This window comes from Copadichromis virginalis, linkage group LG19 (assembly GCF_057382275.1).
Source record: "Copadichromis virginalis isolate Kocher_CV1m ecotype Utaka linkage group LG19, C_Virginalis_male_GT1.1, whole genome shotgun sequence".
In the NCBI taxonomy this organism is placed as follows: domain Eukaryota; kingdom Metazoa; phylum Chordata; class Actinopteri; order Cichliformes; family Cichlidae; genus Copadichromis; species Copadichromis virginalis.
This window is the reverse complement of record NC_140636.1, coordinates 32,504,237-32,528,635: the sequence shown is the minus strand read 5'-3', so window position 1 is coordinate 32,528,635 and position 24,399 is coordinate 32,504,237. Positions and strand designations below refer to the sequence as shown.

General features: G+C 42.1%; 1 protein-coding gene across 5 annotated transcripts in view; it reads right to left on the bottom strand.

Moving 5' to 3' along the window:
* Positions 1 to 24,093, bottom strand: part of evla (Enah/Vasp-like a) — a 38,436-nt gene extending 14,343 nt beyond the window's left edge. Inside the window, exons 1-3 of one of the 5 annotated variants that reach the window (XM_085441875.1) lie at positions 23,633 to 24,093; positions 3,498 to 3,666; positions 610 to 790 (exon numbers count right to left, since the gene is read on the bottom strand). In XM_085441875.1, coding sequence (XP_085298001.1) covers positions 610 to 790; positions 3,498 to 3,666; positions 23,633 to 23,637 — 355 coding nt within the window. In that variant the 5' untranslated portion in view covers positions 23,638 to 24,093. Of the gene's footprint in view, positions 1 to 609; positions 791 to 3,497; positions 3,667 to 15,120; positions 15,235 to 20,149; positions 20,417 to 23,632 lie in introns of those variants that run through there. The other 4 variants (XM_085441874.1, XM_085441877.1, XM_085441878.1 and 1 more) reach the window with 4 other exon arrangements.
* Positions 24,094 to 24,399: the final 306 nt, after the last annotated feature.

Below are 24,399 nucleotides of genomic sequence, written 5' to 3'. Positions count from 1 at the left end.
GCCTGTACCTGCAGTACATACATTTAACCAGCAGGGTGTAGTAGAGCTTAGCATAGCAGTTAGACCTCTGAGGGTGTAACCAGCCATACATACTTTCTTGCTATATTCATGTATTGTATCTTAAACCAGCTCATGCTGTCTGTGCAAATCTTTCCCCGAATGAGCAAGTACCCATACTGAAGAACACCCAGGTAATGAAAACAAGCTGAAAACAACCTGGATCATTTCATTGCAGTAACCTGACATTCTTTTCAGATAAAAATAGATGTAAATTGATCACAGATGAACAACTGAAGACAGCTGCCTGAAGTACGACCCAAAATCCTCCTGAAGTTCCACTTAAAACATTAAAGTTCTCCAACACCAACAGCTAACAGCTCAGAAGCTTTCATCTCCCGTTTCACTGCGGAGAGAGGAACGATTTAATTTGAATCAAGCATTCGGAAAATGTCCTTAGCCTGCCAGGAAGTGAAACGCAAAAGCAGAATGCCTGTTTCTAATGAGAAATCTGAATGATAAAAAGGTAACTGAGTGAATGCTTAAATAGCTAGAAAAAGGAGCAACAGTGATCAAGAACATGTGCTTATTCCATTACTGACAAATGCTCACCTCCGCTGTCAGGTGAGCTGAGGACGTTGAGGGCGAACAGCATGGCGTTGGAGAAGGTGGTGGCCTCCTCCTTACTGGCAAAGTTCAGCCCGTAGACCTGCCGGGCATCACGCCACTGATGGAAGGTCGGGGTGGCCTGATTGTACTTCAGGCCCTTCACTATGGAATAGTTGATCACCACCTTTGTTGGAAGAAAGAAAAGAATAGGTGTACGTGAATGTGATCATCTAAGACAGGAACTCAATATTTGCCAATTAGTTCTGCCAAGGTTAGAATTTATTATTGTTAAAGTAGATGTATTATTCTAATTTTCACATCCATATGTTTTATTAATGACTCTCCTGACATACTTTTACAAGACTCAGAGTTCAATTTATTTATCTTATACTGAGCTTTCAGTTCATCCTGGCTGAAAAAGCTATATCCATTTAGGGGAACCCTCCTTTCAGCAGACAGTGGATGAGGCTGCTGTGCTCACAGGAATTACTTGCATACCTGATGAGCATAATATTAACCAGTGACATGCTGAACATATATATGAGCTGTCCAGAAAAATCCTTAAATAAATACATGTCTACCTGCTTTTTATGAAGGCAGTAAGCTCTGCTAACATTATAAAGAAGTTCATCCTAACTGGAATAGCTAGATTTTTGATTATTATGCTAAAGGTCATAGCAGGTAGACCCAGGCAATGAACCTTATTCATACAAGATATAAGTACTTGGAAAAAATTTATAACTGTAGTTATAGCAACAGCAATAAAACCTCTTATGATGAACATCCTAAATATGCTATTACGACGACGGCTTCTGTCTGTAACATGATCGACAGCCATCAGACTCAATGTTAGCAGTTCATCAGAGGATGAGGCCTATTCTGAAATGTTTAGCAGGAATTCAGCTGCGTAGATTAAATGATTTTATTAATGTCACAGTTTTTGTTTCAAACCTATGTTGGGCTCCGACTTGTCTCTCTAATGAAACTATAAACAAATACAGAGGTAAAAACTTGTTTGTTAAAGATTTCAGGTTGTTTTTGTCTCATTTGGGGGATTAATGATCTTTATTTTGTCCACATTTTCTTCTTTTAAATCATTTTAGTGATGATCTGTCTGAGTAAACTGAAAGCATTAAACAAAGTCCTTCTAGACTTGTAATGCTGAACGCACCCAGCAGCAGCAGCTCCGTACTGCATATTCTGTGTAAAGTGTGCAGCACAATCTCCGAAATATCATCTATCTAAAGAACTGAAGAATTCCTGCTTTTAAACGGTCTGATAATAATCTGAGTGCCTTTAACAAGATCATGTATCTTGTACATTTTATTCCAGATCAAATGATAGATGATGAACAAACTGTCTCTGTTCAGATCATGTTGTATTTCACTCTATACTGCACACTTGTGGTCAAACTACAGAAAAACAAGCTTACAGGGACTTGAAGATCAAAGCTTATAACGATTAAATTAAGATACAGCTGAAAATACATATGATACTGAAGATACACGGTGAAATGTGTTAAAAAACACCCCTACTTAATAAATATTCTTGCAGGCTTAACTATTCTAAAAAAAAGGGGAATAAACATGTGTTTATAAGGGACAGGGTTTAGCATAGTATTTAGTATGTAGACTGTAGCAATGATTTATTGATTGCTCTTATTAAGAACCTTATAAAAACTATTTAACTGCATCTTTATGATGAATATGAATATGCAGACCCGTGAGCAGGGAAGATTTTTTTGTAGCTGAAGCTTCCTGGTTTATAGTTTATTTGTAGTCACGTCTGAGCAGGTATGCCTCAGCCGGCCATTAAACTAGTCCACGTGCAGAGCAAAAGAGGGATTACATTTTCTGAAATGCAATCTATAAACCATGAGCTATTATCTTGCATGCGTATGACACAATAACAACTGCATGAAGATAAACGAAATCAGCAGTCTGAACCATATAAAACTAAAGAACCATTAAAACAGGAGTGAAAACACAAATCCAGTCATGAATATCAGCAGTGTTTCTTTGCAGCAACTGAATGGATTTACGCATGTAAACATGGTCGAGACGACCTGATGAAGTTAAAATCGAGCATCAGAATGAAGGAAAAAGTTGGCTTAAGTGATTTTCAATGTGGTCTGGTGTCAGATAGTCTGAGTATCTCAGAAACTGTTCATCTGCTGGAATTTCAGATTGGTCCAAAAAGACAAAAACATCCAGTGAGCAGCAGTTTAGTTATTGATGCCAGACGTCAGAGGATAATGACCAGGCGGCTTTGAGTTGATGGTTGGCAACAGAAACTCAAATAACTACTTGTTACAATCAGTAAGTATCAGTGCAGAAGACCATCTCTGAATGTCCAGCATTTTGATGCTTGAAGCAGATGTTCTACAGCATCCACACCAGGTGCCACTAATGCCAGCTAACAAAAGGAAACTGAGGCTACATCTTGAGATGCCGTTTGAGTTCTCTCTACTTCCACAGTCACCAGATCTACATCCAACAGAGTGCTTCTGGGATGTGCTGGACATAATCAACATGCACCAGACAAGTCTCCAGGACTGTGTGATGCTATCATGTCTTTGTCAAGCAACATCTGTGTCTCCAGATGTGAGAGTTGCTGAATAAAAAATTAAGAATTAAGCCAGTTCTTAAGGTTAGAGGAAGTCCAACTCAGGACTAGCAAAGCGTACCTAATAAAGTAGCTGGTGAGTGTATAATTGGAAATCCTCTCTGTTTTAGTGATACAGTAAATTATAAAAATAATAGTAATCTACAACCTTATATGGAAATAGAAAAATCAATAGATTTGTATTTATACTGAATTGTCACTAACACTATCCAGCGAAACATCCACTCGTCATGCGACGTGCGCTGCTGGTTGCTTGTGACTCTCACCTGCTGGTCCTGCAGTTTAACGCCCACCACTCTGAAGGTGTTGTTGGCAGTATTGTGGTAGATGTTGATTCGGCTGAAGCCCTGTTGCCCAGGCTTGATGGGCACCCATTTCTTACTGGCATCATCGTAGACCATCACAGAGGCCCGCGCCTGGCAGATACTCTGTTCACTGGTATAGAAGAAGGGGAGAGGGAACACAAGATCAGAAGGTCTGGTAAACATCCTAGAAAAAGTGCTTCGTTTCACTCTTTATACTGTCAGCGTTGACCTTAAAAGCAAATATAACGGCAGTCAATAAAATAAAACCAGTGAAACAGATTTAGTGTGTAATTTTCTGGTGAGCCGAGGGCCACTGGGACTGGCGAGCCACACCTTTTTTCAGTCACCACTTAAGGAGGAACATTTTGCCACTGTAGGAATCTGACAGCTTATATATGTGCCGTGCATGTGCTGAGTAAAGGACGGGTTGCTGTTTTTAAAATCTATAAACAAGACCTCAAACTAAAACTAAACTCTGGAAAATTCCCCTTTTCCTTGTGGCCTTTACTGTGGTGCAGTTTCATAAAAAAACAAAACAGGCATCGATGCAGAAGGGTGTGTGTGAGTGTGTGTGGCGTGCTGGCTAATGACACACTGTGTTAAAAACATGTGTTTGATCAGCACACATGTTGCCAGCTACAGGCACCCTTGGTAAGAAGCTAATGAAAAGTCAGAGGACACACGGCTACCAGTGAGCATTAAATAACCGTGTTCACAACCACAGAACTGCAAAGAAATTACTTCAGTGTAGAGATGCATTTGGCCACTGACTGATGTGGCTTACACAAGTCACATCACAAAATTATCAGTTACAGCGGACGCAGCTTTGTAAAAGTTTAACTCGTTTTTTTGCGTGTGGCGACCGCCTTGACTTTAGCAGCACGCGCTCCTAAAAGTGAACTCATGCTGCTGAAGCCACAGCGTAGAAGCACATGTGAGAAGGTGGCGAGGAAAAGAACAGGTGACAACTTCAAGTTCCTGAAATTTCCACTTTCAGCACCTCAGAGATTGACACTCTCTGGACGTTAGACACATTAGCAGCCTGAAGGTGTGAGGGCCGGAGAAAGAAAACTAACAAAGCGCTGGTTGTGTGCACATTGCCTTAAACTCTGCAACAGTTTGTGAAAAATAACATAGAGCATAACAAAACTTCCCACACTGAAGGAGTGGATTAGCTGGCAAAAATATTCAGAAACAGATTACAAATCACAGAATTCATTCCAGCTTTAACAATATAGGAAATCAGCAAACTCCTCACATTTCACAGGGAGGTACCATAGACTATATTTATAAGAGGCCTCTCATTGCACCTGGGACTGAAAAGTGACGCCTTCATCCGGTACAAGGGGCGGCTATAGCTATAAAAGAAATCAAGACTGTACAGAAGTCTATGGGAAAATGACCCTATTTCTTACTTGATTTATGACCTGAGCAAAAATCAGTTTACCATCTCAATTGTTCATTTCAACTAAATGAAATATAAAGTTCATTTGGTAAAATATGGCCTCAGTCAGAAGAACACATACAACAAAAAGGGCATGGTACGCTTTAAGGAGCGGTTCCTATTGCATGACCTTTTTCTCTGTTAGATTAGATATTTAGTGTGTAAGTCTGTTGTGTCCATCTTTTATATACAGTCTATGTCCTCTCGTCCTTTGGTTGGCAAGTGGATCAATTGGCAATAATGTCAAGGTTCTCAGCAGCTGACACAGCTGCTCTCTTATGCTTGCACAATTAAAGGCTGTGAATTATTCAGGGCGTGCCGGTCCCATTTGTCCTTTCAAAAATGGATAAATGAACAAACTGTAGCTGCCTTTAGGTTTACAGTTTGGATATGGTTTTAATATAGAATATATAATTCAATATGAATATAGTCAACTGAGACTTTCAAATGACTGAAAAGACAAAAAAATGCATGCAAAATTGCAGAGAGAATATTTAAAAGTGCCACTGAACTTATTATATGCCACCTTGTTACAGACAGAACAATTTACTAAAATTAAATGATCAATAAAAATAACAGACGGCTAAGATAAGTTAAGATAAGATAAGATAACCTTTATTAGTCCCACACGTGGGAAATTTGTTTTGTCACAGCAGGAAGTGGACAGTGCAAAAGTTATGAGGCAAAAATTAGAATACAGGAGATGTGAAAAGAAGGTTGGTTTGCACAGAATTTATTAGGAGCCACGATTTGCTGCAAAGGCTCTGAGGACATCAGCGCTGAAATGCCACCGTATGAGACCCTTCTCTGACATCCTTTCCTTCAACGTGCCGCTCTGCAGGAGGAAGACAGCATGACACCTGAGAGACCCCCCGGTGCAGCACTAACATGTTCGGTCTCAGCCGGCTTCCTCTTACTTTCCTGCAATCAGCTGCTCTCTGGTTCCCTTGTGGTTGTTTTAACAGCCTCACAAAAAAGTCAGCGATGATGAGATAGCAGCATTTTCTATTGGATTCACCCATGCAGTAAATTCCTATATTATTCAGAAAATGTAAGTCAGACAAGGAAGTGATGTTTTCTGATAAAGACGTTGTAAAATAAGAAATGTTATTAGTGGTATAAAATAACCTGCTGTCAAAATGTTTTCCGATCCCTTCGAAACCACTTATCTGGGAATGTCAAAATAAAAGCACCGCTCTGACACATGACAGCTGTGTCGAGTGCATCATTTTTGGGTAAAAATGTCTGAACAAAGTGAGCAGCACATCGCAGCGCTCCTAAGGGAGGAGACTTTAAAACTCGCTTGACAGACGGACTCCCACGGTTACAACCTCCCTCCCTCTGTCAAGTATCCATCTCTCCCCACTGCACAACTGCTGTTGAGCTAACCGGCAGCAATATCACCATGTGAGAGTAAAAAGCAAGACAAAAGTGAGCGCTGATGCCTGGAAAATGGTTACACAATAAAAAAAAATCTCTGTCTGGGGACAAACAGGAACTTCAAAATGAAACAGGAAATTCAGGCGGGCAGACGGAAATATGAAGTCCCCTGAAAATAGCACAAATCTGAAACACAAAGCAATCCGCTGCAGGAAAGAATTGCAAGTTTTATCAGACAAAATTAAAACCCCTGAATAACACCGATCATGCCATTGCACTGCAATGATATGCTGGAAAAATCAGGAGTCCTGGCAACTGAGTGAATGTTATTTAGGAATGAAAACACACAAACTCCCACGATCCAAATCTGATCAAGCATGTGTTGAAAATACTGAAGACTTAACCCACAACCAAGTGGACCAAAAGGCTCCCATGTTTATGACCTGATGGGTCAGAGCTGTTTTGGTGGCACGATGAGGGCCGTACAGTATTGGGCAGGTTGATCTGTGTATTTGATAGGTATGATTCATCCTTAACCTCCACATTTCTTGGCATCTAAAATAGATACAAACACATTGCTTCTGCTTAGCCAAGCTTAGAGTTAAAATCAACTTATAATCTAGCAATGCAAAACGATGCGGGACAAGTACAAACGGCCTCTAAATACGTTTAACGGACCCTCTAATCACATAACAGACACTTCTCTCCACTTCAGAGATCTGACAGACCACCGCAGTCCCAGTGGGGCAGATCAGGGCGGGGAAAAGGGAGGCGGCTGCATCTCTGCGATGGATCTTCTTACAAAAACAGACCCTATTTCTGGAGCAGTTTGTGCCAGAGGTTGGATGGTTTCAGTTCTCCTCAACAAGTTAAAAAAAAAAATGTCCGTCTTGTCTAGTTGATCCTTAGACATTGCATGTTACTCAATCAACACATCATGTGATATAAAGCAAAAAAAGGGAAAAACAGGAGGACTGTAGGAGTATAAAAGTGTGAATTAGGACCATAACACAGGAGCTCTCACCAATTTCGATAGTGTGCTAAATGCTTCTGTGTGTGATCTACTATTTGGGGGTGCTGGAGTATAGATCATATGGCAAGGAACAAGAGAGAAAAGAAAATAGGTAGAGCATGAGGATAGTAGATGCTCATATTAAAAATGCTCAGTTTCAAAGAACGCAACAATACAAACTGTGCAAATGATGCCGGTGAACTGAAAGCAGAGGCTTCAAACCTCTCTATGCGCTTGCTTTCAGGCAGTTTGTATTTCCAGTTAAGAATCCGCATGATGTGAAAGCGAGGAGATATCTTTAATATGATCATCTTAGGCATAAAACTCTGGCTATGAACCCAGCAATCTGTTGTTTAAGCCTTCTGAAATCCAGAGGCATCAAGTCAGAAGAAAGCGAGCTTGAAGTGGGAGGAGGAGAGGACAGCAGATGAACTGAGGTGCAGAATTAAGGCCCAGTGTAATAAAAATAGGTAGTCTAAGAATAAGAATACAAATCTGTAAATTAGAATGATAGCTCACCTTAAAAAAGAAAGTGAACTGGTTGATTTTCAGGCAGAAAGCAAAGATGACTGAGTAAGAGATGACACACAGGAGAGGCTGTGACTATGTGTTTGTGACGAAAGGCGATATGGCATAATCTGAAAAAGGTCAGCTGTGGCTAAATATCAAAATCAGTGACATTAAAATTAACATGTTGAATCAAACTGATGTTCAAGGTTGTACAGAGGACAGCGGAATATTGAGGTTTATACTTAATCAATTCTTAACACTATTTTTGAACAGGCCTACCACCCCCATTTATGGTCCCAAGCTGTGGGTAGTGACCAAATGAATACGACTGCAGATATAAGTAGCTGAAAATAGGTAGACACTTTGCAGGTGTGATAATAAAGCTAGGCTAAGACTAAACAATACGAAGAGTAGCTTAAAAAACTGCATGAATAATTGCAATTGGGCTGGCAGTAGCATGTTATAACGCAGGAGCCAGGCTCATTTTATGTAACTGAGACAGCCAACATAGACCAGAAAGTTCTTCTGTGAAAGACTGATTTTTTTGGCACATTTCTGTGACATACATTACGGCTGCAGCAGGCTTTTTTGTTTATATAGCAGTCTGCTTTTAAAATGTCACATCTGCACTTTATTTATGTGCCATGTTAAAATGTAAAAGACAGAAATCGTTGAGCTGTGTAGAGCTCAGAGGACATGCAGAGTAAGGTAATATTTCACTATGGCCTCATCATTACAAGTGACCTTTTACATGCATGCTAAATTAAAAGTATTGATTATGGCTAATGAAAGCGATTTCATCAAAGTGCAGAAAGCTTGCATGAACTATAGTGCATTGATCATTTGGGCAGTTTCAGACTCCAGGCCACTCTTATGTTCTTTATTGACTACATCTTATATCTTTAAAGTGCATAATTCATCTCATGAATAGAAAAAGAAATACATGTGTTTTTTACATTATATTGACAGGCTAATGAGACCTGCATTCAGCAGAAAGCAGTTCTATAAGCCTGTACATTCATGTTTTATTTAATATACAATAGCCTCTAAACTGGCTCCACCTGTTGAACTGCTTGTTAACACAAATATCTAATCAGCCAATCACATGGCAGGAACTCAAAGCATTTAGGCATGTAGACATGTGAAAATGACCCACTGCTGAAGTTCAAACTAAACATCAGAATGTGGAAAAAAGGTGATTTAGGTAAGTGTTGGGGTCAGACGTGCTGGTGAGTATTTCAAAAACTGCTGATATGTTTGCACAACCTTTTAACGAATCGTCTAAAAAAAAAAAGACAAAATATCCACAGTTCTCTGGGCAAAAATCAAAAGAGAGTGGCCAGATTACTTTGGTCTGATAGGAAGGCAATAGTAAGTAGTAGGTATGCAGAAGAGCATCTCTCAATGCACATAGAAGCACTATGGCAGCAGACGACCACACCAGGTGCTACTCCTGTCAGAAAGAACAGCAAAAGGGAGGCTACAATTTGTATGCTGTTTTGACTGGACAGCACAATACTGGAAAATATTGCCTGAACTGATGAGTCTCGATTTCTGCTTGAGCAATCAGATAGCAATGTCAGAATTTGGTGTAAATAACATGAAAGCATGCATTCATCCTTCTTTGTATCAATGGCTGCTTACAATTGGAAGTCACAAATGATGATGACACTTTAAGGCCTCCGTAGCCACCAGATCTCAATCCAACAGACCATCTTTGGGATGTGGTCGAACAGGAGATTGGATCATGAATGTGCAGCCAACAAATCTGCAGCAACTGTGTGCAAAATATGGACCAGCATCTCTGAGAAATGTTTCCAGCAACTGTTGAATCTATACCATAAAGAACTGAAGCAGTTCTGAAGGCGAGCGGCAGTCCAATCCAGGACTTCCTAGTTGTAACTAATAAAGTGGCTGGTGTATTTGTATTGGTGCAGAGGAAACAAGTACTCTGAATATTCAAGTTCTTTCCTGGAAAAAGTGGATGCGATTTCCCCAATAGATCCCATCTGAGCGTTGCACCTTGTTTTTTCTGGAATAAGTAGGCTAAAGCTGAATAATAAATCCACCCCAAAGGCAGCCCGAGTGCGGTGAGAAGAAAAAGTAGCAGAAGAGAACAGTGGCAGTGATTGAAAAGAAATAAAAGAAGAACAGAGAAAGCTATGAAGGCTTCTGGTGCACTGAAGCCTTCCTCATGTCAAATAAAGCCTCATAGGCGAGCGGTAAAAATGAGGCCACATTCCCAGGCTTCTGAATTAAGCAAAGCACTTCCCTGCACACATGGTTAGACATATGTGCCTGCCTCACCCCACCCTCCTCCACACAAATCCTATATTATACAATTTGAGTGTTTCCCCTCAGAGATCAGTTATTTTCAGAAATGACTCCTCAAACTGATCACGACCAGAAAATACTAAGAGCATACGTTAGGGGTCGAGACATATTAGAAACAGAAGTTTCATATTTCTGTGAGGTCTGGCAAATCAAAGATTAGATCACTGGCTGTATTTAGTGCTACCTTGGCAGGGATGCGAGTGGGTCGTGGTGGGTTGCACGAGGCGTCTTCTTTGGGTAGCACCCGGGGGGCAGGGCTTCTGTTATCATGGCAATTAGCTTTTGTATCTGGGGTAATTGTTTCATCCTGCTGGTTCACAGTGGAAGGCACCCGAACAGATCTGAACAACTGATGAGTCATTAAGCACGACCCTGCATGGCCGGCTCATGACCGTGGATCGGATTGTTAGGCCTTTGTTTCTGTGAAAACTAGATGTCAAAAACACTATTAAAGGACACTAAAGCGTCACAGAAATACACCGTCAGCAGAGATCTGTTGATACAAATGCATGACAAATCTATGACAGAAAAAGAGGTTAGTGAAGGTTAGTTTTCCCTTTAAATTTTCCTGGAATAACACTGCACTGCAAGAAATTTGCATGTTAAATTACAACAATTTCTTCTCCTACTCCCTTGTACTGCTCATAGTAACAACTACTCTAAGTTGAACTCTGGTTCACGGTGGCCCATTTTTAGCTAAACTATAACACTTTTTTCTCTACACTATTTTTAGGCACGTAATCAATGGGAACCACATCACACGCCCACAACAATCACAGCAAAACTAAAATGACTGCAGTAACCATGACAACACTTCTGAATTAATGACTTGTGCTTAAACATTTCCATCCAATTAGTTCTGTCGTTGGCAGGGGAAAAAAACAGTAATCTACTATAAAAATGTACAGCTCCCTACTGTATATTTTTACATATGTACCACAATAGAGGATACTATTTGAAACTTTGGCCATGGTTAATAATACGGGAGAACTTTTATCTAAAATTAATTAACTAAAAGGAGAAGCAGTGAGACCAAACATAAGACACATGCCATGCTATCATACCCGAGGTCTTTTTCAGCACCTCTGCTTTCCCCCAGCCTTTCACGTCACCATAAATCTCACTTAATTACTCTGTCAACTGTCACATCAGTTATCATTCACTGCAACTTGGAGGTGCCACAAATACAGCTTAATCTATCCAACTAATGAGTTTCATTTCATGCTAATTAAGTAGCCTAAAAAAAACAAAAACCCACCATAACCTCCCGCACAACGAAAGCCAGCCGAGAGAGAATAAAGCACCCAGAGAGGCAGCAGAAGTGATAATTACACAGCTTTATGCATCCCTTGTTGGTGCTGTAGCTAATAAAGAAATGCAGTCAGTGTCAGGGAGATGTTTGGGAAATAAACATTAGTAGCCTCAAGTGAAAAATGTTTCATTCCTGCAGAGGAATTTGCTCCCATATTGGAAATTTGGTTGTAGGAAAGGTCAGGAAGTCAAACAACCAACAGTGCAACCACTGTTGTAAAAGTTTCCATTGAAACATTATTAATTGTAACTACAAGGAGAGACATAACCCACTAACACCATGCACAGTAGCCAGAAATCCACCTCGGTTCTTAGTATCTTCTCGTTAAGGGTGAGGCAGTCAGTCTTATGATGTGATGTGAGGTGCTGCCCCTTTTTTTTCCAAACAGGAAGAGAAATACATAATTATACACCCACACACAGTATATTATGGTACCCATAGTGTACATACACCATTACATGGTAACAGATATTTTTAGTGAAGGGCCAGAAACAGGGACAGAGAGATTGGTTGTAAAGTAAGGATCCAGTTTAGTGTTATTATTATGCTCACAATGAGGATTATAGCCCCCGTGGCTTTAGAGCAGGGCAAAGCCATACATTTAGAGACGGGATGCCACTCTCTCTTTGTGTGTGTGTGTTTAAGTGGGTGAAGGGGTCTGGCTGACAGAAGGAAGAGGTCTGTCTGGATTAGAGACAGAGCATAGCAGGCAGATCATTACCTCACTGCAGCCTTAAATCTAAATTAACCCGGGCTTAACTCTCGTACAAGACCTCTAATCTGCTCCATGGGGGAAAGTAGTGTTCACAGGCACAGGCAGGGAAGGAGGCCCGAGGAACTAAAAACAGCACAAGCTCACTGTGGCTCACACACAGTGTGAAGCTGGGTCACTGGTAACCCGGCAAGCTATACACACTTAGTCTGTTTAAAGGATGCAGTGAGATATGAGGCAGGGGCCAGATTGCAGGGGTTGTAGTAACTGCCGCATGTAACCTAACACTGCTACTAAACTATATGGAGCACAGTCATTAAAAATAAATAAGAGTGACACACACTCACAGAGTTATAATTACAGTGTTTTTGCTGTCTGCATTTTGCCAAGCATGCCAAATCTGACTCTTAAAGGGACCATTTCTGCTTTTCTTTAATGTCCGTCACAGATTTAGTCCCATAATAATGGAAGATTATATCAAATATGGACCACGTTTTTCAAAAAATGAGGGTAAGTGTACAAATAATGCCTACGAGGGAGAAGCTCAGGCTTTAGACTGCTCTAAACAATCTGTATCAGACATGATTTTTTTCACTCTTGTCTCTGTATGATGTCAGTGAGAGCGGATATCCTTAATATATGAGCCCTGGAGCCCCGCCCACATGCTGTTTAGCTCTTTAAATCTCCTTTTACAGAGGGTTGACCAATCGGAAAAAGTGTGGCTTAAAGGGAGAGGAGCTAAACGGGCTTTTTACAGACAGCTGCACCCAGAAAAGGATGGTTTTTGTGTAGCTGTGAAAACACCTTAAGTACTTTTCCTGAGTTCAAGAGTAAAAATATGGAGTTGGAAATCTGAAAAACAAATGTAACATATATTTAATTCTACAGCAGAGGTGTACTTATTCAAAAGACCTTTGAACTCGTGTATCACAGTCCCGCTAAGTAGACAACTAAGACTATTTTAAAGCAACAGCACACAGCCGATTCACAAAGGCTTTCACATCCCAGATCCATCATGTTGTGCCTCACTCTTAATAGATCACAGGGCATTTATCTGACCCCCGCCCCACTCATATACGAATACTGCACAATATTGCAAAATGCAACTAAGCCTAAATGAGAGAGAACAGAATGATGTGGTCTTAATGGCATTAATTTCAAACTGCATTAATGTGCTTATGTTCTTAGCCAAATGCCCCAGTTGTTCTGTGGAAAAGGTTCAGTTGTTTGAATCCTTCTGCAGCATAATCCTTTTCATTCAGAGCCATGTAAAACATAAACAATGATCAGACAGTTTGCTTATTACACTTGATATCTATATGTTGTATATTTTGTGTACTTGGTGTCCTTCGTCAGTCTGTGTTTCTGCCCCTATCACTGCCACTTCTCTCCCTGTTCATTCAGGTTTAGGTTTAAATGAATATCCTCTACAGGTCAAATAAATAAAATGATTTTAAAATACTCGAGGAGTCAATTAATTATAAGAAAAATAAATAGAAACAGATACACAACTATTGCTTATCTTAAAATATAGAGTTCAGGTCCTGGGTTGGCTGGCTTAGGTAGGTGGCACAAGGCCACTGTGGCACATGAGTTTGATTCCACCCCAGGCTTTTCCTGCATGTTGTTCCCCCTCCTTTCCTATCTGCTTCACTGTCCCAACCACCAATAAACGCTAAAATACCCCCAAATAAATCTTCAATTCAAACCAGACGAAAGACGAAAAGCCAATAATGTGTGTGAAAAATAAGGGGCTATAAATCTACCACGAGGATACATATCCATCTGAGAGGAGTTTGGAGTCGGGGGACAATTTCTGAAGAGCAGTTTAGAATGAATATGAAACAGTACTTTTGTATGAAATGCCTGTTCTTACTTAAAAATTTAACATTGCTCACAATATCGTATGCATTTTCAGTGTTCAGTGCTGCAGCAGACACAACAGGAGTTGCATGTATTAGACGGGAAGTCAGTTTTAAGCAGCGGCTGCACATCTCGTCATAAAATCCTCATTGTCCTTTATTTTCACACCCCCAGCCTCCCCCTTTCGTTCTTCTTCTCCCTCGTGATAACAAGGCAGCCAACAGAGCTGTTTGATCCTACCGCTCTCATTTGGAACATCAGCAGCGACCAAATATCCCTCTTTCTCTCTTTTTCCATGTCTTCCCTCGATCTTTCATCGTCCAGGAGAGAGAGGGGGGAAGTGCACTGGCCTGAAAGGCTGCCTTTCTAGCCGGAAGCTAAGCAGTCTTTAACACGTGTGTGAATTAAACATGTATAGAGCCCTTACAGAGCTCTTCTATTCAGAGATGCTCTGTGTGAAGCTGCAGCGTGTTTAGAATAAAGAAGATGCTCGGCGTCGCATCACGTGCACACGCTGAACCGCATCTTTCTGGCAGCATCTCTGGCTTTGATGGGAATGCTGCAATCAGGCGAACAGTCATCAAAACACATCAGAGTCAAAACTTTGCACACTTTTGTGCACTTTTAACATAAAAACAGAGAGCTGATTCATTCCACCTTTATGGCAAAGTTAACATTCTCCATGCACACAATAACTAATCCAAAATAACCTCCATTCTGTGTCAGTTTGCTGAGGCCAGATTAAGATGACAGATTAGTATTTCAGCTCTGATTAAAATACAGCAGGGAAAGATTTGTCCGTCTGTGCTGCTGGAATATTACAGTGCTTTCTTTGTGGACGATAATCAAACCTCATCGACTAAACAATCAGACTTTTTTTACTCATCCCAAACTATTTTTATCATCTTTGACATCCTTCCTTCATCTTCCTTCCTATCTTCACCCTTCATCCTCACTGACTTACTTACAGGAAATAGAAATGATCAGACAGACGTCAAACAAAGTGTCAGCACAAACCTGGCAGCGATGTGGCTGTAAAACAATCCCGAGTCACTGACACTCTGAGGAAGGCAGTAACGCAGCGCTTGCAACCGGTGTATGTCCATGCTGGTCAACAGGAAAACAAAACAAAGCAGCAGCAGCAGCAGCGTCACTCTATAACACAAACTCCCTTCTGTGCTGCTGCGTTACATTTAAACTCTAACCTATTAAAAGCGGTTTAATCCTCTCCTGAAAGCCTGCGAGAAATTACGCACAAGAGCAACAGCTGCATGAGTAACTAAAATCATCCACTTAGAAGCGAAATGAGATTTAGAACATTCCCGAGTTCTCGCAGTGCTGCATTCACATCCAGACGGATGGCCCCTCCATCCAGGAACAAAGGCGATGACGGACAGACAGACTGGCAGAGATGAAGTCACTGACCAGCCAGCGATCCCTAACACACGATTGTGAATGTGCGATTGTCACTGAACCTCTGCGCTATTGTTGTACTGAAAACCCAAGGGAGATTACCTCATATCCGTCTCAACCAGCAGCACCCCCCCCTCCCCTAACAAATCCAAACACACACTACAGTTTACTGGATGTATGAAGGGGGGGGGGGGGGTCCTGCTGTTATCTCCAACCGCCCCTCCTCCTGACCTGCCGTTGCCATAGCTACCCAAATAAGCCGAGCCCGAATTAACAACCAGTGGTCTATACTGTGGTCAGCTACTATTGACTGGGATGTCCTCCACCTCTGAGGACAGTGGATGAACACTCACGGGGCATGCACATTAACTGGAGGTGGTGTGTGCATGTGTGTGCGTGCATGCGTGTGTATGTGCTAAATGTCCATTAAAAGCTATTGAATAACTCACAAGCTAACGCTCAATCTGGTTTAGATTCCCTGGGTGAGACAGCAAAGGGAGGTGGGGGCATTTTGGAAGGCATCGGTGTTATTGTTGAGCGGAGCGGCAGTATTCGATCCAAATGTAATAAAACCAGAGGTAGAGAACGTTCCCGGTTTGATTCTGGCAAAGGACCCTGTCCACTGTGTGCTGTCCTGCAGGCTACAAATAAACGATCTCCCTCTCAAGCTCTCACACACAAATCCACACAACCTTGGGCTGACAGCAGTCCAGTGTTAAGATGACAGAGCATTACCCTTTGACCTCTCTGGTTCACATGCGCTCGGCTCTAACGGCTGACATCATATGCCGCTCAGAGAGCAAACAACCCAAACGACAGAGTCCCACCACCAAGATGCGTGACAGGGCACTCTGTGTCACGTTGACATTGGTTAAACCGGGGTCACGATCAACAGCGATTTGTTATTCAGGGGTAACAGCCATGCCAAGTGAAATTACTCTTGGCTCGTGTGCGGCTCAGATGGCCCAGCTGGACCGCAGGACGTTTCTGTGGCCGGACGGGTAAATGTTAACAAGCTCGATCTGTGGCAGACGAGGCTCTGTTGTGCCCAGAGGAGGAGACACTGCCTGCTCACTAACATTTATAAACTGATAATAGGAAAGAGCTAAACTGCTGCAGGGAAAGCGAGCGCATCGAAAATCAAACATGAAGGCCACATTGTTGCTTAGAAAGAAAAAGACACATTCACAGTGATCATAGGGTGCTATTATTCTTTCTATTTAGGATTTTTCCAATAAATGTATGCCACAGCAAAATAATATTTATTTTAAAAAATAGGACGATAGCAATTAAAGCATAGTGTTGCAATATTTTGCATGACAATATTGTATCGATACAGGGACACCAAATATCTAAATTTTATTATATTAAATTAAATAGTCTGGGAGTTTTATTACACAGAGGGCTCATCTCATGCATCACCAGCCTGAGTTAATGTTAGCTGAGCAAACTTACATTAAATGAACTGATTAACCATCCAACACTGGACACTAAAATACCTCCTAATCAGAGTAAGCTAATGGCTCAGTCACATGAGGGAAAATAAGACAGGAACATTCTTACCTCTACACAAAAACTTGGCAGCGTTCTGATGATTTTATTGAATTTTTTCACATTTTGTGACCGACTGCAACTATTGGTGACTAAATGGTTTCCCAGAGCTTGAAGTCACTGCACACTCACAAGCACTTTTGATCAAGGTTGCCTTACCATGTCAGGATCCTGGGTCTCCTGACCCAGCGTTTTTAGTTCTTTTGTGATTTTTGTATTTTGTCGAGTACTTGTGTGATTTATTTTATGGTTTCTAGTTTGCCCCTGTTGTTTTCCTGTGCCCCCTTTTGTTCTGTGTAAAGTCGGCGTTTCTTGGTCTGTGTCTTCGCATGTTTTGAGCTTCTTGTGTTTCAGGATTTCCCTCTGTGTATTATTTATCATCTCTAGTTTTTTGGTTCTTTGCCTTATGGTTATGTCTCTGTGTTTCTTAGTTGCTGTCTCTACCGTGTCAAGTTCGCCTCTCTGTGTTATACTTCCTGTTTTACTTTGAAGGTCCGTGTCTTATATGAATGTGTTCAGTTTACGCTTCCTTGTCTCGTCAGTTCTGATTTCCCCCAGCTGTGCCCTCCTTCTGTGTCTCATTCCCCTCTTTACTTCCCAGTGTATTTAAACCCTGTGTTTCTCTGAGTCAGTGTCGTGTCGTCCCTCAAGCTGTGTGTTTCCTCGTGTGCCTCCCTGCAAAGTGTAAGTTTATATTTTCCCTGTGTAGTTTAGTATGCTTTTCCCCTGTCAGCAAATAAAGCTGAGTTTTTTGAGTTCATCCCTCGAGTCTGAGTGCCTGCATCTTGGGTCCAACTCCTGCCTGCCACACAGCACTTCCTGACATACCTGATAGATGGCAACCTTTCTGCAGTCGCAGTCTTGGTTGGACTGACTGCAAACACTCAAAGATACAGACAGATTTCCAACGTGTTGCCAGTCTGAAAAAATCTCCACTCAACTGGTTTTATTCTTGTTGGAACAGGAAGGCTGCAGAGCGCAAATGTGAAAGTTAAATGTGAATTTCTGTCCATGTACACAACAGCAGATATATTATTTTCAGTGATTTATCACAGTTAACTGCTGCATCATCACAATCAGATTGCATGTAATAGCCAAACTGACCCCATTCAAATAACTGAAGTGAGATAAAAAAAATATACTAACAGTTAAAATTCGAAATTATAATTTGCAGTTTAAAAAAAGGTGATATTTTATTGCAAAATGTTAAAAATTGCAGTAAATTCTTTTACTGAGGCTTCCAGTGCAGCAGAAGCCTCAATAGGTGAAGTATTGTGATAGTCATGGGGTGTTTGATGATTCACAACATTACTCTCATATACGCTTATGAAAAGCTAAAAAAACCTTTTGTAATTGATTTATTTTTGCTTGTTTGTTTTTTCTTTTTTTGCTGGTAATCACCGAAAATGTCAAAATTTTTCAAAATCTCAAAGTCCTTTTCAAGTGCAGAATTTTAACAAAAAAAAAAAAGCGTAATTAATTTGAAAGCACTGAAAGAAAAACTAGACATAAAGTAGAGCTGAATAAAGACCGACACCAGGGATGCACTAATCATGAAACATGAACAGTTTGCCTGATAGTCAATAGTGTTCCCACACTAACCCCATAATACTGTAACTTATTCATTACTCCTGAGATACCAGTTGCTGTTCCTCTTTCTGTGCCAGGGAAACAGTAACTTAACTGTAGTCACATCTTTTAGCTCGTCATCACACGATGTTTGAGAACAGTGAAATAACTGAAATAACCACCGACACTGGGAAATCTCATCGTACATACAAAGATTCAGGCGGATCATCTGTAATGTGTAAAATCAGCACACTGACCTCCATAATACCATCACTTATTCATTACCCTGTAGATGCCAGTTGGGCCTCAGGCTAACCGACTGTGATCACATACAGTACAATATGGATGGCAACCCCACATTTCACTGTCTTACCCTTCCCCCACCACTCTCCTCCACCTTCTCCAGTCCTCGTCACCGTCACTAATCCTGATCCTTAAAGGGATCCGCCGCTTCCGTTTGGAGAGAAAATACTTTGTAGGTTACACAAACGAGAACACAGGAAGAACAGAGCGAGCGTTAGCCTGTTCAGATTGATTAACATTCTCAGCCGGAGAATAATATACAACCCTGCGGAGCTCGTATTTTTCTTTGTATCCTGTGTCGTTGATGGGAATAAGAATGGGCCGAGGTCTGGACGGTAGAAAAACGGAGCATTAGGTTTGATTTCACAATTTGAGGTTACGTTTTGGACAACTTTTGTTTTTATTTCCACATTACAATCAGAATGACACTGTCATAAATAGTGAGCATACTGTGAGAGATGCTGAGAGATCTTCCCTGTGATGGAGATTACTAGAGTGCACGCGGTCAAGTGTAAACCATCAGTCTTATCTCTTCTGCCCCACTCGGCTCTGTATCTGTATTTGTGCTTTAACAAATCGCCATGACCCGCTCTAATCTGGCAGGGCCACATTATACTGGACTATACCCTCTCTTGAGAGTCTCACTCAATCAGCCAGTCAGATTAACACTTTCTATCTCTTTCTTCTCGACTTCCTTTCTCAAACGCACGCACATGCAACGAGTCAGATGGGATCAGTCCCGTGAACAAGAGTAAGCAGCTGAGCAGATTCAATGGCAGGCAGCAAGAAACTCATTCCTTTATTTGCCAGGAAAAGACTGAACCAATGAAAGACTGCTAGAGGGTAACCAATCAGACTTCTCTGCAACAGCTGGCTCCAAAGAATCACAGGCAGAGGGGTGGAAAAAAGGAAAGGAGAGAAAGTCAGCAACTCCTGGAGGAGATTTTTTTCCAAGCTTTTCCTCCAATTCAACATATTCAGCGGCATGTCGGGCTTGGTGAAATAGGGGTTTTTCTTGCAGGCGCACAATTCTGTTTCAAGGAGCAAACAGATTGTGTGGTCTGAAAGCTGAGCCAGGCTTCAAACAGAAACACCACAGAGTGAAGGAGGCTACATCATTACCGCACAACCCAAAGCCAACCTTAGCTTTACTCACACAACTCCAAAAACACAGAGAAGAGACGATCACTGATGAGTCATTTTGCCTTACCCGAAGTCGTCCAGGGAATACATGTCGCAGGAGAAGAGGGCACAGTCCTCGAGCACGGGATGGAAGGAAGTATAAAAAAGGGAGATTATGGAGGAGAGGGGGAAATGTCAACCTTGAGAAGAGAGAGCAATACGCATGCTGTCCAACTCTGCTGCAGTCAACTCAGTCTTTCCCCTCTTCACATCCCTCTAAAAAAGTTTAAAAAAAGAGAAAAAATCTACTACGCCAGCAAGGCAGTCATGAGCATGAGACACAGAGAGAGTAGGAGGGAAGGAGTGAGCGAGAGAGATGAGGAGTGTTGCAACAGAGTAAGGGAATGCAAGAGAGAGAGAGAGAGAACATGTGACCAGCGCAGACCAGTCACCTCCCTCTGCTTCGGGGACCAAGTCGTCGTCTTTCAACCTCCGAGGAATAATTTCCACTGAATGGAAATTACATGTTAGCCTGTATTGGAAACAGGAGCGCTTTTACACTCCCCTTTCTATACCGGAGCTTTAAATAGATTCTGCATGTCAGCCTTTTATCACTAATTAACTACAGAAGAGGAAACAACAGCAACAGTTCATTCATTCAGCTCAGATATCATAATGGACACAACATTCCCGTTCTCTGCAGGAACAACAGAGCGTAACGAGCAACAAAAGTTTCCCCGATGTGGCGTAATATTCGCGGCATCCCTGTGGCTTTTATCAGAATTCGCCCTCCAACGGCGGTCCATCTGGCAGGAGCAAACTTAAAGGCTTTTAAGCTTCTTTGCAGCAGTGAGCCGAGGTGTAGGAAACAAACAAAGAGCGATCCACTGAAAGATTAGGAAGCTTTATGGATTTAAGAAAATAGCCAGAAACACACAACGGATCCGGGGTTCTAAAGTGGCACCCAGAAGGTCTGAGTTCATGTGCATCCAGGATTAGTGACATTCGGCTGAGGCCTAAGCGAAAACTTTCAAGCAGACTTTGAACTCCACAACAAACAGAAAAAAAGTGTTAAAATGTTGTTACTGCAAGTAAATACAGGGCCAGATACCAATACTGATACCAGAACTTTTAACCTTTAAGAAGAGAGCAGCGTGTCTTGATTTATAAGATGAATCATTGTCATCAGTTTGCTGATTTTGAAGACATTTTAATGATTACTAAATCACGGTGATTTTTACTTTCCACAGTAATGAGTTCACACAAAAAACTCCACTTTTCAGCTTTTATTGTATTTCATGTAAGAATTATTTAACACAATCCAGGGGGCTACATACTGAACTTAGAGGATAGAAAAGTATCGTCCATATTGATTGATTACTTTTGGAGAGTTAATATTGATCTGATACCAATACCAGCCTTGGAATTGATACTAATCAATATTTGGATCTAGCGAAACCCTTGGGGAGTGAAAATGGAGAGACTAAAGGTTAGGCTGAACCTGTTTGACCTCCACCACGCCAAAGGACACAGCCTTATGGATGATGTACAGGAGCAGATAGAAAACAACCAGATAAGGGTAGATTCATAAAGGACTGCCATGTGAGAGTCAATTAATCATTTGTGATATTCAGTTGTCACTATTACTGCTAGCTAAAAGCCATTTTCCTTTCCCCTGAAATCCAGGCTTTATCATTGTATCACAAATGGGAGCGCTGTGGCTGCGGTGATGCCGTCTCTCGTGGAGCTGCTCTCTGATCAGCCTGCAGTAGGAGGCATAACTCAGCGTTTTACCTTGCAGTGAGTGCACTCGCTCTTTCTACTTTTTGCACAGTGAATCACCACAACGAGCCCTTCAGAAATAATCCTGTCCTATAATAGCAATGGACAGACGCCTACATACACGCTCACGGTTCTTCCTCCCAGTCCACTCTGCCTACTCGTAACACGCACGCACAAGCATGCAGAAACAGCCAGGTCTAGACTGACGGTAGAGAAGAAGCGCCCCTTAATGAAATCTCTAAAAATAACTCCACTCTCGTGTGTACACTTATGTGCAAGTGCATGGGCATCCACATACATGAATGCATGCGCACCCTCACATAAATGCAGCAAATGGAAGCGGCGAGGTTGAACAAATTGAATGTAATTCCCTTTTTTTTTTCTTTTTTTCCTTTAACCCTGCAAAAATAAAAGCCAGGTCGCCCCTCGCTGATGCTTTGTGGAGATTTAAGACTTCCCTTTTGGGCCTGAGTCAAAGAGCAGATCTGCCTCGGGTGAAGACAAACACACAGGATGGGATACAAGCAGCGTTGCTTTACAGAAAAAGAGGAAACGGCGTGCTCATCTGACTGGACTGGAAGATATGAATCTTGCATGTTTACGTCTTGGAGCAGTTGAGCCACTGGCTTTGTGCTGGGTGAGGTTACAGGATGACGGTGAATTATTGGGACTGGAAATAAAAAAACAGAAGCACTTCACAAATATGATTTATCCCATTTTTTGTTCCCTTTCTCTCTCTTTTTCCTTTTCCTTTTTGATTCCACAGACTCTCAGCAGACTCTCTCACAAAGATACAGACCAACACTGGTAGCTACAGGAAAAGCAGAGCGAGAGTGCACTGTATCTGAGGAGAGCTGTCAGAGTAAATCTGAGGCTGTAAAACGGAATGGTGCAGGCTGACTGCAGCTACGGAGACATGGAGGAGTCAAACTAAGGCAGGAAGGGGGAAACATAAAAGGACTGCTTCATAAATAGCACAGAGTATAAAGACTGCTGCTCCTCCTGCTGAAGAAGAAGATCTGGGCCTCAGCGCGTTCTGCATACCAGCACAACCAGGAAAGGGCTCAAAATACCGCCCATAAGCTCAGATGTAGAATGACTTCAAAAAGAGCCACAGACTGGATAGTATGCATATATGCAACCATCATGGTTTCTGTAGGTGTATATGGGAAGTGGGTGAGGGGGTGGGGGTCTGTTAACCTGCCTAGCAACCACCGGAATAAACACCCTCCTCCTCCTCTTGCCACGGTTATAAGCACCCTCATTTATCCTGTCCCCCACCCACCACACCAACACACTCCCCTCCTGCAGCCACTCACCCCGGCGGTGCATCAATCACATTTAACGAAAGCAGTATTTTATTATTTTTTTTATCACTTCACCGGGTGCACCCGAATTGCTTATGTAGGGAAATACATGATGCTGTCGTTTCCATGACAACATCAACCTGGCCTGAATCCTGCCTTCAATGCGCTGGGTGGGTCCGGCGGTGACAAAGAAGGGGGTGGAGGGGGGTGGAAAGCGGAGAAGTCATTTCGATAATTCGCCATTTAACAATATGACATAAAAGCGCACAGTTAAAGGGCGCACGTATGGAAGGTGGGTGAAGGGGATGAGGCCGGGTGGGTGGGCACCCGGAGGAAAAACTGGCAATAAAATATGAGAAGATGCTGCAGTTATTCAGTAAATGATCATTCCAGCGAGGTTATTGTGGAAATGCAGATGTAGCCCCGGAGAGGGCTCCGTGTCGCTGCGCATCTGCCATGACAGCGCACGATACGGTGCTTACCTCATTTTCCTCCTCTTTTATTCAACCGGGGCTGATGGCACTGATGAGGCTGCTCAATACGTCCCGCTATTATTTCAGTATATACCCTCGTGTGAGGCTCGGAGCAGCCCGCCGGCCTCCACCTTGTGTCCTCTCTGCGCGTCTGTGGCGATATCACAGGCTGAGGATGGGTCGTGAAACGCTAAGCGACAACCCGAGCGTTTTCTTCCATCCGCTTTGTGCTCCGTTGTCTCTGCTCTCCGCACGCGCTGCTGCTTACGCCGCGTGTCCTTAAGTCCATGTTCAGTCGGTGCTCGCACTCGGTAGAAGACGGTGAACCGTGGTCGTCAGCCGCCTCCTTCATGCCATATTTTCTTCCCATTCGGAGTGTTTTGGTGAGATGGACAGATTTTGGGGAAAATGCTAATACGGCGTGCAAAGGGAGAGGGGAGGGGGTGCGAGCCGACCGGCTCAATGCTGCCCACCTGCGGCCAAGACGCACACATGCAGGGAACTGACGCCCCCTAAGTACCCCACCCGTCAGAGTCTCAGCAGGCAAACAAGTAGTCTGGTCTAGCCCCACATGAGCCAAAAATAAAGCTAACTAAACAAATGATTGTTAGTAAACACACACACACACACACACACACACACACACACACACACACACACACACACACACACACACAAAAAAAAATATTTATATTTATTTTGATTTGCTTGTGTATTTCTTTACCGTTTAATTAAACCTCTATTTATTCGTCTTCCAATTTGATTTTACATTCTAT